Source organism: Antrostomus carolinensis, unplaced genomic scaffold (assembly GCF_000700745.2).
Source record: "Antrostomus carolinensis isolate BGI_N321 unplaced genomic scaffold, ASM70074v2 scaffold46917, whole genome shotgun sequence".
NCBI classification, from domain to species: domain Eukaryota; kingdom Metazoa; phylum Chordata; class Aves; order Caprimulgiformes; family Caprimulgidae; genus Antrostomus; species Antrostomus carolinensis.
This window is the reverse complement of record NW_010326152.1, coordinates 256-11,867: the sequence shown is the minus strand read 5'-3', so window position 1 is coordinate 11,867 and position 11,612 is coordinate 256. Positions and strand designations below refer to the sequence as shown.

The following is an 11,612-nucleotide window of genomic DNA, read 5'->3' as shown; positions in this document are numbered from 1 at the left end:
CACGGCGAAGCCCGTGTCGGTGAGGTCCCTGACCGTGCCCCTCCGCCTTCCCGCAGGAGAGACCATCCAGGGCCTGAGGAGCAGCCTCCTGGCCGCCATCGACACCCTGTCCCGGGTGGACTCCTCGGTGGCCGTCTCCTCCGGCGGGGAGCTCTTCCTGCGCTTCATCAGCCTCACCTCCCTGGAGTACTCGGTAAGGGCGGCTGCCCCCTGCCCAGCCCTGGTGCCTGTCGCGGGGAGGGGTGGGGAAGCTTCCAGCCTCACAGCAGACATCACCGTGTTTTCCAGGACTACTCCAAGTGCAAAGAAATCATGATCGAGCGCGGGGAGATCTTCCTCAGGAAAGTTTCTCTCTCTCGGAACAAAATCGCCAAGCTGTGTCATCCTTTCATCAGAGACGGTGCTGTAAGTAGGCTGAGGCAGGGTCACTCTTGTTCTGGTGCTCTGCTGCTTGCAGTAATGGAAAAACAGAACGGGGAGGAGAGTGAGGTTTATTAATGTTCACAACAGCATTGTCCGATGGCAGCTTCTGCAAGCATGCAGGCAACATCACCCTTCACTTGATTTTGTTACGACTCGTCTCCTCCCCTACTTCAATTTCCATGAAATCCAGCTTTAACTTGGGGTCTCCTTCTAAGAGAAGTGCTGAGGAGTCACAGCTTCAAGTTTGTGTATAAAGTACTAGATCATCACCCCCTGACCACATCAGGGCAGGCCACATGAAGTCCAGCTCACAGAGTGATTTGCTATCCTATGATTTGTAGAACAAAAGTGACATACATTATTATTTAACATTGACAGACAGTTGCATGAAGTGAAAGCCATGACACCGTTAACAAAAGTAAAGGTTTCCCAAAGCTCAGCAAAAAGTAATGTCTGATTTCCTTTTTTTGACAGCGAATATTGACACATGCCTACTCAAGAGTGGTCCTCAGGGTGTTAGAAGCAGCTGTTGAGGCAAAGAAGCGATTCAGTGTTTACGTTACTGAATCACAGCCAGATCAAGCAGGGCAAGTACTCAAATTTGTGTTCTATCTTGGTTAACAGTCTGTTATTTTAATAATAATTCAACTCATCTTTCTGTAGCTGTAATTCCTGACTGATAAAATAAACTGACCTTAATTTGTTGGGTTAGTTGTAATCTGTTTGTTTCCATTTCTACACAAGAACGTATTTTCTATTAGAAAAATCTGCAGGCAGGGGAACATGGGTGGTCATGGGTTTCAGTCCTTCAGACAGTATTTTTCTAGCATTGTCTTTAAGTAAAACACTTAAAAGCTTGAAACTTTTTCTTTTTTAATAGGCAAAAAATGGCAAAAGCCCTGAGGAAACTGAACATTCCTGTGACTGTGATTCTGGATGCTGCAGTTGGGTAAGCCTGATCATTAAATCTTAATATTGTTCATCACTATTTTATTTTGATGGAGTTATATAGATATAAGTTTCCTCAAAGCTTGTTCCAGCTACAGAGGTTATTACTTAGCTCGTCATAGTTGTTGAACAAGCTAAACAAGTTACACCTTTAGGTGCACAATTAGGAGAATACGCCTGCTACAGAACAAGTATTTGATGTTTGTATGTTAGAATGAAAAAAGCAGCCAGACCCAGGTGTGGAACTTGGGATATCTGAACAAAAAATAAAAATTAAAAAAAAAAATCCCTGAGATGCTCCACAAAAAGGCTGCAGTTTTTTCCTAAATTGCATACATGTTACCATTTGGGGATTTCTGAAACTACTTGCTAAATTACCACTGCTTAGTATAAGCCTAAAACATAAAAAAAGAACTATAATAAATCTGAACCTCAATTCTTAAGTGCAAAATGCCTGAGAGACTGCCTCCAAGAGAACACATACCAGTCTGCTTACCAAGGTACCTCTCATCTAGGGAAGATAGTGGCTTGACTGGACAAGTCCACAAGTTCTGTTTAACATATTAAATCTACTCAAATCAATTAGCTGATGGATTTTCTTCCTAGATTTGTATTTTCAATTAACAAAACACATTGGACAGAGGTAAAGAAAAGGAGATTAGATGAGGAGCATCCTGTGTATTTGGCCAAGGTTATCCCAGTGCAGTTACACTTCACTGTGTAGGTAGTATCTTATCACAGACACCCATGTTCCTGAAACAGAGTATCATAGTAGTCAGATTTCAACTTTTTCCAGCATTTACACAATTGCCAAGGTCACCTACGGCTGGAGAAGACATGGTTACTTAGTAATCCTGCCAGGGAAGCAGATGAAAGCTCACTCTAAGGGTGGGTAACAGCACATGGAATTACATAGATACATTAAACTTGTTCAGAAAAGTGACAGACTGTTTGAATCACAAACTTCTGTTCTGTTCAGCAAGTCATTTGTCATATCACCCAGTAAGACCTGGATTTTTTTTCCTCCCTTTGAACAGCTACATTATGGAGAAAGTGGACCTGGTGTTAGTTGGTGCTGAAGGTGTAGTTGAAAGCGGAGGCATTATTAACAAGGTAATAGGTAATGAGTTTATTACATCGTTCTGTAAACTAGACTTTTAAAGTTTAGTTTCTTTGAAGAATTCAAGGCTTTCTGCAAAATCTTTTCTATTTGGATGTTATCCAGTAACAGTCTATTTACTATTGGAAACTGGGCAATATTATGTCACACCAGCACTGAGTCTGCATGTTGTTTTCCATCTGTCTCCACAGATTGGCACTAATCAAATCGCTGTGTGTGCCAAAGCTCAGAATAAGCCATTTTATGTGGTAGCAGAAAGTTTCAAGTTTGTAAGACTTTTCCCTCTAAATCAGCAGGATGTCCCGGATAAATTTAAGGTAAGAGAAATTCAAATTATTTCTTAGCCAGCTAAGATACACACTTACATGTCTATGAATAATTGTTGTCTAAGCATGTCTTCATTTATCTGGATCTCTCTGCTCTAGCTTACTTTACATAATATGGAGTTGCTCCGTGTGACAGTCACATGTCAAACAGCCATTATTTGTCGTAATACTAACATTTAGTTCCTAAAGCGGTTCCTTTGGGGCACAGGAGCAGCTGAGGGCAAGAAACAGTTAAATCGATACAGTTCAGAACTACAAATTGTACTTTATACATAAAACAGCTGAGACCAAGGTGGCACCAGCCTCATTTAAACTTGGACTTCCTTCAGTTTTACCACAAACATCTGCTCGAGACTATAGTACTGCTCTTGCCCAAAAAAGGTTTTAACTTGCAGTCGTGTAATAACTAATGGTCTCTGTTTCCTTATAGTACAAAGCAGACACTCTGAAAACAGGTCAGAATCTAACAGAGGAGCATCCCTGGATTGACTACACATCCCCATCACTAATTACATTACTGTTTACAGACCTCGGTGTGTTAACTCCATCAGCTGTCAGTGATGAACTTATTAAACTCTATCTGTAACAAAGGACTCGGTGTACAGGATGTATCATCTTCGTCAGTGACTATCACCGTTGTAAGAACTTGGAAGATGATACAAGTTATATGGACAAGTTATATGGCATTATAAGGATTCATGTAATTATCAGCCTTCTTGAGTTTTTAAAGTCAAACATTACATGTGGATGGACCACTGTTAAAAAAAAAAAATCCAAAAGTTACTACACCTTCTAAAGACCTAAAATAAATTATTTTAAAGATGGGTGGAGTATTTTGATATTGTAAACTAAAATGCCTTATAGTGTACTCAAACTCATTCTGAGGTATGCTGTTACCTACTGATCTGTGGTACCTACCTGAAAAAAAACCCAAGGTGAAAACACACACAAAGCTGCTAATGGAAACCTGCAGCTCCTGCCACGCCACAGAGTGGTGCTTTTAGCTTTGCTCTTAACTGCAGGCTTGCTTGTATGTCTTTATGGACGCCAGGTCTCTTTCAGAAGAAATTACATCAGTTCTGTTCTCTGCATCATTATTTTGTTATAAAAATACAGTTTTATTGAAATAGGCAGTATTTTAATGTAAAAATGTGGTTAGAATAACTGTCAACCTTCAGACTCTAAGTCAGCAACAGTTTCTGCTTTGAGTCTACTCTGGCTGCCTGTTAGTCTCTTCTCAAACTCTTCTTCACTAATTTTTCCCTTTTTTAATCTTTTCAAGAGTCTTGTGTCATTCAGCAGCTCTTCCATATCCTCATCTTCAATATCGGAGCCCTGTTGACAGTTGAAAAATAACAAATCAAACACAACACCAAAAGGTTTTCATTCTACACAGCTGAACACATGAGAAATTTACAACTCGGAGTTTGCCAGGAGCTTCCAAGCAAGAAATAGTATTTAATTTCTACCTAGGAAACTATCTGACTCTCAGTTACACTTGTTCAGAATTCAAAAGAGCAGAGAGGAAAAAAAACCCCAAAGTGCTGTCCACCATCATGCCATACTGCTGCACTTCTGAGAAATACAAATCTATGCTACCTACGCTGGCAGCATTATTGACTAGCATTGGAGTGCTGAGAAGCTCTTTTAGTGTTTGGCTTTAAAACGCTTCTCTATATTTTTATTTTTAAGCTTTGCCTGTCAAGGTCCTAAAAAGTTAATTTACAGTCATCAGTTATGTCAAACTAAAACCCCATGGCGCTCTGACGTGAAGTTATGTGCACCTACGCTACAGGAATCACATGCAGTTTAACAATGGGCCCAGTTTACCTCTTCATGCTTCCTTTTAGCTGTTACTTTCTTCTTCTTCTCCCTCTTGGCTTTCTGCTTTGACCAGGCTTTGTTCTTAATGAATTTCTTTTTCCCTCCATTTTCCTGTCTTTCTTGTCTTTGTTGTTCTAATTGTTTTTGTCTCTGTTTTTCTCTGTTTTTATCCTTAAATGAAATGGAGTCGGTATTAACAGTGACTGGAGTAAAGTCTGGAAAACATTTTCCTCTTAGTTCAGGCATCTTTGGCATTTTTAACAATGCAAAACCTTTGGCAAGGCTAGCAAAATCCAGATCTATTAAAATAAAGATTATAAAGTCAGTTTCCTACTGGATAAAAAGATGATTTCACTTAGCAAGTCACAGAAAAAAACCCCACCACATCTTATTGTATTGTTTGCATTCTATACTTAATACTTGTAACAAGTTCTGAAAAGAACAGTAAAAGATATCAGCTCCTGCTGGGAATTACCTTTTATTCGGAAGATCAGGTTACATTCATGTTTGGCATAAGCCTGGACGTAAGACACAAACGCTTTCATCCCTTTCTCAAACACTGCCCTGTCAGCCAGGGCCATAGACTTCAGCTTTGGAAGAAGATCTGACACATCTGTCTGTGGTTTCATTTCCTGCATGGGACACTGAAAACCGGAAGAGAAATACAAAAACAAAGGAAAAGTTCAGCTGAATGATTTAAAATGTACTGAGAAACTTCAAACACGCTTCTTCCCCAGTTAATCTTGGGTGAGCTTTGAGCTCCTTTACTGCTTCTACTTGGTCATTTCAACCCTCCAGTTCACCAGTCAGCCCCACACACGGTCGTCCTAGCCCAGCAGGAGAGCTCACACACTGCAGCCTGAGAGAGGCAACATCTTCATCTCGAGCTACGTTCTCATTAGCAGAGCTCTAGAGAATTTATACAATAAATCCCATAAATGCAAGACCAGACACAGGAAATGATCTGAGTTAAAAATACGCAACACAGAGGGTGCGGCGTATGAACTGGTGGTGGCAGGGCTGGGGGTAGGTTAGGCCAGCGCTGCCTCTGGAAATGCTCAGTCTGCACACCCTGAGAAATGAAAAGCCTTTCCTGACTCAATGCATCACATACTCTTATTACAAACTCAGCAGATAACACGGGGAGCAATTGCGTTCTAACAGTTATATTTGGTGATTAATAAGCAGTGTTTTTTTAACAATGCACGTCTGCTGAAGTATCTTTACGTATGACCTGAAGTTCTGCAAATTCTGATTTCAGAACTCCTCTCAGTAAGCCTGTCCCCTTGCCTTTTCCTGCTCTGGGGTAGAATAAAAGTCCACGAACCTTTTGGTTGATTGAGAGAAAGTTAATGTAAGATTCTTCCATGGGAAGCAAAAATACCAGTGCACTGCCAACATTGCCGATTCGTGCCGTACGACCACAGCGATGCACAAAGGCGCTGAAACAACACAACGCAGAGATATTAACAGGAGATGCTCCGTCTGATTTTAAAGTGTTAGACAGGCAGCAAAAGGGGAAATCTTGTGGAATGGAAAATGTAAAGTGCTAGATGCTTTTGAACTAAACCAACAGGATTCAGTAAAATGCAATACAAGAGACGTGTAGCGGTTCCACTCAATTATTAGGACTGTACTGCTAAAGCAAGAGTTTTGGGGGTGAAGTTTAAACAAGTTGTAGGTAGAATTATGACAATGGAAGTTAAAATATATGGAAAAGCACCTTTCATGTGAGCTTTCATTCCCTGAACAGCTATGTCCCTGCTCTCATCTCTGTTCTCATTCACCCTAGCGTCTCACCTCTGGTTATTTGATATTCTCTTACGAAGCCTTACACCAGTGCTTCTCACAAATACAAGTGGTGACCACCCATGTACCTTATGCACATACAACACAAATTCATTCAAATTCACAGCAGTTACAACAAAAATCACAGTGTTCCAACCTCCCTTGTGTTCACTCAGACTAATTTCCAGGCAGCATTGAAATGTGTTTTCCCACAGTTGTGTGTTACCAATTTCTATCTAAACAGTACAGTAAGGTGACCACAAGTAGAGGAAAGGTTCTTAAGATCTGAAGTTGTACCTTGCACTGCTAGGTGGGTCATACTGTAAAACCCAGTGTACTTCTGGAATGTCTATGCCACGAGCCATCACATCAGTGCAAACTAAAATGCCACTAGGAAGAAGAAAAAGTGAATTTTCAATTAACTGTCATTTGAGAAGAGAGTCTCCCTCCAGCTGTGTATTCTGCATCTACACTGGAGAACAAGGAACAAAACATTTTACAACATTTTTCTTTTTAAAGAGACCAAATATTATAAGGTAGTTGCAGCTTTCACCAACTAAAATTCTACATAACATTATAAAAAGGAAAGTCATTTATATTACAGCCAACATATCACCAAGAAAAAAATAATTTCCCTATTACAAGTTCTGCTTTTAAATCACCATGGCATGCACCACAGCTGAACATAACACCATAGATGTTTTAATAAAAGACCTAAGAGACTGACAGTTTTAGCATGCTATTTTAAAACAGTTATTCTTCCAGTCTGTTGGTAATTATTTTTGCTATAATATAAAATACCAAAACTCAGGTCCCATGCAATAAAAAATGACAGCTAACAGGGCGAGAGTCTCTTAACAACATCCTGCAAAGCTGACAGAGAACTGCTTTGCAGGTAAATTACAGCATTGTGTTGCCATATTCTTGTTCATATTCCAACAAAATAGTATCCTGGGTTTCCACTCTGGTTACCAATCAGGAAAAGGTTATTTTCACTACCAGTTCTCTACTGCTGATGTTTATACAGCAGGGCTAATGTGTGATTACAGAATGTGACAGTACAGTGTGTCCAGTGAAAACAGGAGCACAGACAGCAGCGGTAATGACGGGCTTCATAGTGCAAGCACCACAAACTGCAGAGGGTCCCGGCCTGCAGGATATCCTAGATCTGTGTCCATGTCCCTTCCATGCTGACACATGGATCATCTAAATTAGGCTGAACATGCTCCAGTCACATTTTCACTTTGTTTGTGATCAGAATTTGAGTACCTGAGCACAGCTTGTGTTACTACAGATACACTTATTTCTCTGTCATTCACTACAACAGCAGGCTTAGGAGTTAGCGCTTCTGATTCTTGTCATGTGTGCTGCCCTGGCTCTGCAAGCAGCTTCATCCTTCCCCTCAGCACAACACACTCTTAAGTGTCAAAATAATATCATCAGGCAAAATTGCACATCCCTTACTATTTCCACTTCTGGCTGGATTAGCCCGTTCATATGTTCTTACCCTGGGAGCTTCCGGAACTCAGTAAAAATCTTGTTACGCTTGTGCTTCATTTTCCCATGAATGCTCATTATTTTCACCTGTTTAATTAAGGCTTCCAAAGCTTTCCCATAGTATTCCACACAGGCACACGTGCTGTTGTGATACAGACATGAAAGCAAAAGATTACGCTGCATTTTTAAGCTGGTTTAAACAGTCAACCTAGAGTGGTCAGAGACCTTTCAAAAACATATACTATTGTCTGTTTTTATTTAAAATATGTACATCATGTTTATAATTAACATATAATCATCTATAATGCCTGACTTTAAAAAGGCATATAAAATGTACGTTTTGCTTAATGAAGTTCAACACAATCCTGACATGAAGCAACAATCAGTCTCTTTTTAGGCACCATATTCTAGAAGACAGCTATTAAAATGAATCACTTTTAAAACAGTTGTGTCCTTGTCAACACAGGGCACAGTTTTGGAATGTAAGTAATAAAACACCACACTCCTTTCACAATGAAACACAAACAGAATTACCTGAAAAAGACTAGATGTTTTTCCTGTTTGTGCTGTCGAAGAAAATGCACCAACTGATTAAATTTTTCATCTGCTTTGCAGATCTAAACAATGCAAAAGAAAAAAAAAGAAAATTTATTTGATACAAAGTGATCTGCCAGTTTCCTCCATTCACTGTGCACCGATAAATGTCTACGGACACAATTTCTTAATACTGATCATTTGCACCACAGTCCATCGTGTGGAATATTACTCTTTTTTGTATCTTGTTTTAAGTAAAAACAAATACTTAAGCTCCTCATCTTCCCATCCCCAGCCACAATATCTCTCATGAAGCAGCATCTCAAGTATCCCTCAGCCACTTCTCTGGAATTGCCAGTCTCCCCCAAACCCATTCACTATAAGCAGGTCAAGGATCCACAGCACTGCAGCTGGTTTGGGATTACAGCAGCTCCTGGCCAGCCAAAGTCACAGAGCAGGAAACAACAAGGTTGCTAATTTAGATCTTTCTCCTTAGCTTGTTTACTGATCTTTGAAGAGTTTGCAGGAGTTTTGTGTCTTTGAGACTTCTGGTTCCTCTATTAATGTGCTGATAACTGGCCAAAATTTAAAAACTTAATGATAGAACCAGGGAAAAAGGAGAGGGAACAAGAAACCATCACAAAGCAGAAGTTCACACCATATAATAATTCTCCAGGCGTGTTGGAGTTTTCTGTGTGTTGCTTGCTGCCATTCCCTTCTCTTTCACCGAGATGCGGACAGGATTCCGGAGACCTGCTCTCACCAGGTTCTCCACCTCTTGAGTTTGAGTTGCTGAGAACAAACCTGTCCGTCTCTGCTTGGGCAAAAAGTCCAGAATGGCGTTTAAACTGCAAGTAAGCACAGGTAAAACATAACTGTCCCAAGACTTCCCTCAGAAAGAAGCTTAATCATTTTAAGTAAGAGTTTATAAACAAAGTAGCTTTTACTACAGAGTGCCAAGTATATAGTATCTTCTACTGAGCTATCTTAAGTGAAAAGGGAGATCAAAGCTTATTTTAGTGTTTTAAGCCATTCCAGTACATAAATTATATTTAATACAGCATTAATACAGCATGTGCTAATATATATTAAAAATATATAAATTGTAAACTCTGTATTCATCAAGGATCAACTTTTCCTGATTCTCTTCCCCTCTTAGCAATTGCTTTATACAGTCTACAGAGCAAAGCTCTACGTAAAAGAACAAAACAGAACAAAGCTCACTTCAGAGGTCACTGTAGGCCACATTCATTCACATCAATCATATATGAACTAATTTAAACTTCACAAGTATTACCAGAATTTATTATTTAAATACCTTGCTTCAAAGCCCATATCTAGAAGTCTGTCTGCTTCATCTAATACCAACACATCAAGAGACTTCACACAACTTGCTAGATCCAGCCCGTCTGCTTTTCTTCTGAACAGATCCTCCAAACGGCCCGGTGTAGCTACAATGATGTTCCCACTGTTGGTGAACAAGACACGCAGCAATTCTGTAACTGCACAGTAAGGACTTTGGGGAAGCTGCTAACATAATTATCACAGCACAAACCACACAAATTGACCAGATTTGTCAATAAAACCATTTCAGTTTGTCACTTCTAACTGTATTCATATTTCAGTGCCTTTCAGATACTATGTTGATGAGAAAAAAATGCTCAGGTGAAAGCACATCATTTGTGGTAATAAAAGCTTTGAATAAAATCAGCAACTATGGAAGGCAACTATCAGCTAGGAGTATCTGGTCAAAAGGCAGTGGCAAATATAATTGCTTCAAGACTTCATCATCGGTATCAGCACCAAACAGCTTCAGAAAGTTATTCACCAGCACAGTCTCAGTTTCACCAGAGCCTACTGCTAGTACAACATCTACAAGAAAGAAGGAATTGAAATATTCAGTGAAGACAGTTTTCAGCTCACCAAGCTGCACACTGTTCTTCACCCAAACAGCATATAAATGGTACCGATTTCACATATGACCCTTTCTTATTGTCTCATTATGGTGTATCTCACTCAAGGGAAAGAATCCACAATTTCCACAGCATACACCCTAATGTAGTCATGTAGTACCACCAGATTTTAGCATCAGCGAGACCAAATCCCTAATCCAAAACCCCTAAGGACAAGGAGAAAAACCACAGCTGTGAGGCAGTGATAGAAATTACTAACAATTGACTCACCCCTGTTCTTTAAACTTTTCAACATCTTCCATGGGATTCCTACCACCAATTAAAAGAATCTGACTAAAACAATAAAACAGAAAGATTTAGGTCATCTTTAAGTTTTGCTAGTTTACAAATGAAAGAAGTTAACAAAAAAAAGGAACTATGGTCATGACAAGCCTGAAGTTCACTCACCTAAACCTGGGGAAGTGCTTTGTGAAATGTGAGAGCACTTCATCAATTTGAATAGCTAATTCTCTTGTTGGTGTGATAATTATAGCTCCAACCTGTATGTGAAAAACAAAAGGAATTTATGGAAAATAACAGAAGAGAAAAAAGATTTGAGGAAAATTCTCCCTTACAAGCTAAGTGAATACAAGCCATGTTTATGATCCTAGTTTAAAGCAAAACATTTCCATAGAAATACAATAAAGCATACAAAATAACAAATTACCTATGAAAGAGGCATTTACCAATGCGGAAAATACCTCTTCTCAAAGAGCAGTATCTAAAAATGATATTTAATAGCAAATAACAGCACAAGTTCGCTGTACACTAAAATGTATTCAAAGACAGTGGATGCTAAAAAGCATACAGAGACTCTTGTTTGCAGTATGTCATTGTATTTGATATACTGAGACACTTTTCTAACAGCTCAGAAACCTATTTTGATCATATCAAATAAAAAGCTGTATCTTAGTGCACAGAAAGCACCTCAATATTTATTTAAGTTTTTAAAAGTTTGTCGTTACTGTCACAGCAAAGAGCTGAGCACACAGCTCTTTACGTGTATGCAATTTTCCTTGTTGGTACTTTTCCTGAAGTCACCAAATCTTATTGACACATCATAAAAACATACTCAGAAGGGAAGAACTTAACCTTACCTGCATTTTCTTTAATTTTTCTTCCCGTCTGAGAAGAATTTCCAGTATGGGAATCACAAATGCTAAGGTTTTGCCACTGCCTGTTACCTGTGAGAAGGGAAAG

General features: G+C 39.4%; 2 protein-coding genes across 2 annotated transcripts in view; one reads left to right on the top strand and one right to left on the bottom strand.

Annotated features, from left to right (window-relative positions):
- Positions 1-56: 56 nt before the first annotated feature.
- Positions 57-3,525, top strand: EIF2B1 (eukaryotic translation initiation factor 2B subunit alpha; the record flags this gene model as incomplete). Its single annotated transcript, XM_010171477.1, has 7 exons — positions 57-193; positions 289-405; positions 898-1,010; positions 1,304-1,372; positions 2,409-2,484; positions 2,683-2,808; positions 3,248-3,525. Coding segments are annotated over 7 exons (794 nt in total), but the record flags the coding sequence as incomplete, so codon positions are not given.
- A 389-nt stretch (positions 3,526-3,914) lies between these two features.
- DDX55 (DEAD-box helicase 55) overlaps positions 3,915-11,612 on the bottom strand; it is a gene marked incomplete at its 5' end in the record, with an annotated part of 7,831 nt that continues 133 nt past the window's right edge. Inside the window, 12 exons of the mRNA XM_010171476.2 lie at positions 3,915-4,152; positions 4,648-4,940; positions 5,117-5,285; positions 5,969-6,083; positions 6,727-6,819; positions 7,937-8,068; positions 8,461-8,543; positions 9,119-9,308; positions 9,779-9,928; positions 10,644-10,706; positions 10,821-10,912; positions 11,510-11,596. Of these exons, the coding sequence (XP_010169778.2) occupies positions 3,985-4,152; positions 4,648-4,940; positions 5,117-5,285; positions 5,969-6,083; positions 6,727-6,819; positions 7,937-8,068; positions 8,461-8,543; positions 9,119-9,308; positions 9,779-9,928; positions 10,644-10,706; positions 10,821-10,912; positions 11,510-11,596 (1,635 nt within the window). The remainder of the gene's footprint in view (positions 4,153-4,647; positions 4,941-5,116; positions 5,286-5,968; positions 6,084-6,726; positions 6,820-7,936; positions 8,069-8,460; positions 8,544-9,118; positions 9,309-9,778; positions 9,929-10,643; positions 10,707-10,820; positions 10,913-11,509; positions 11,597-11,612) is intronic.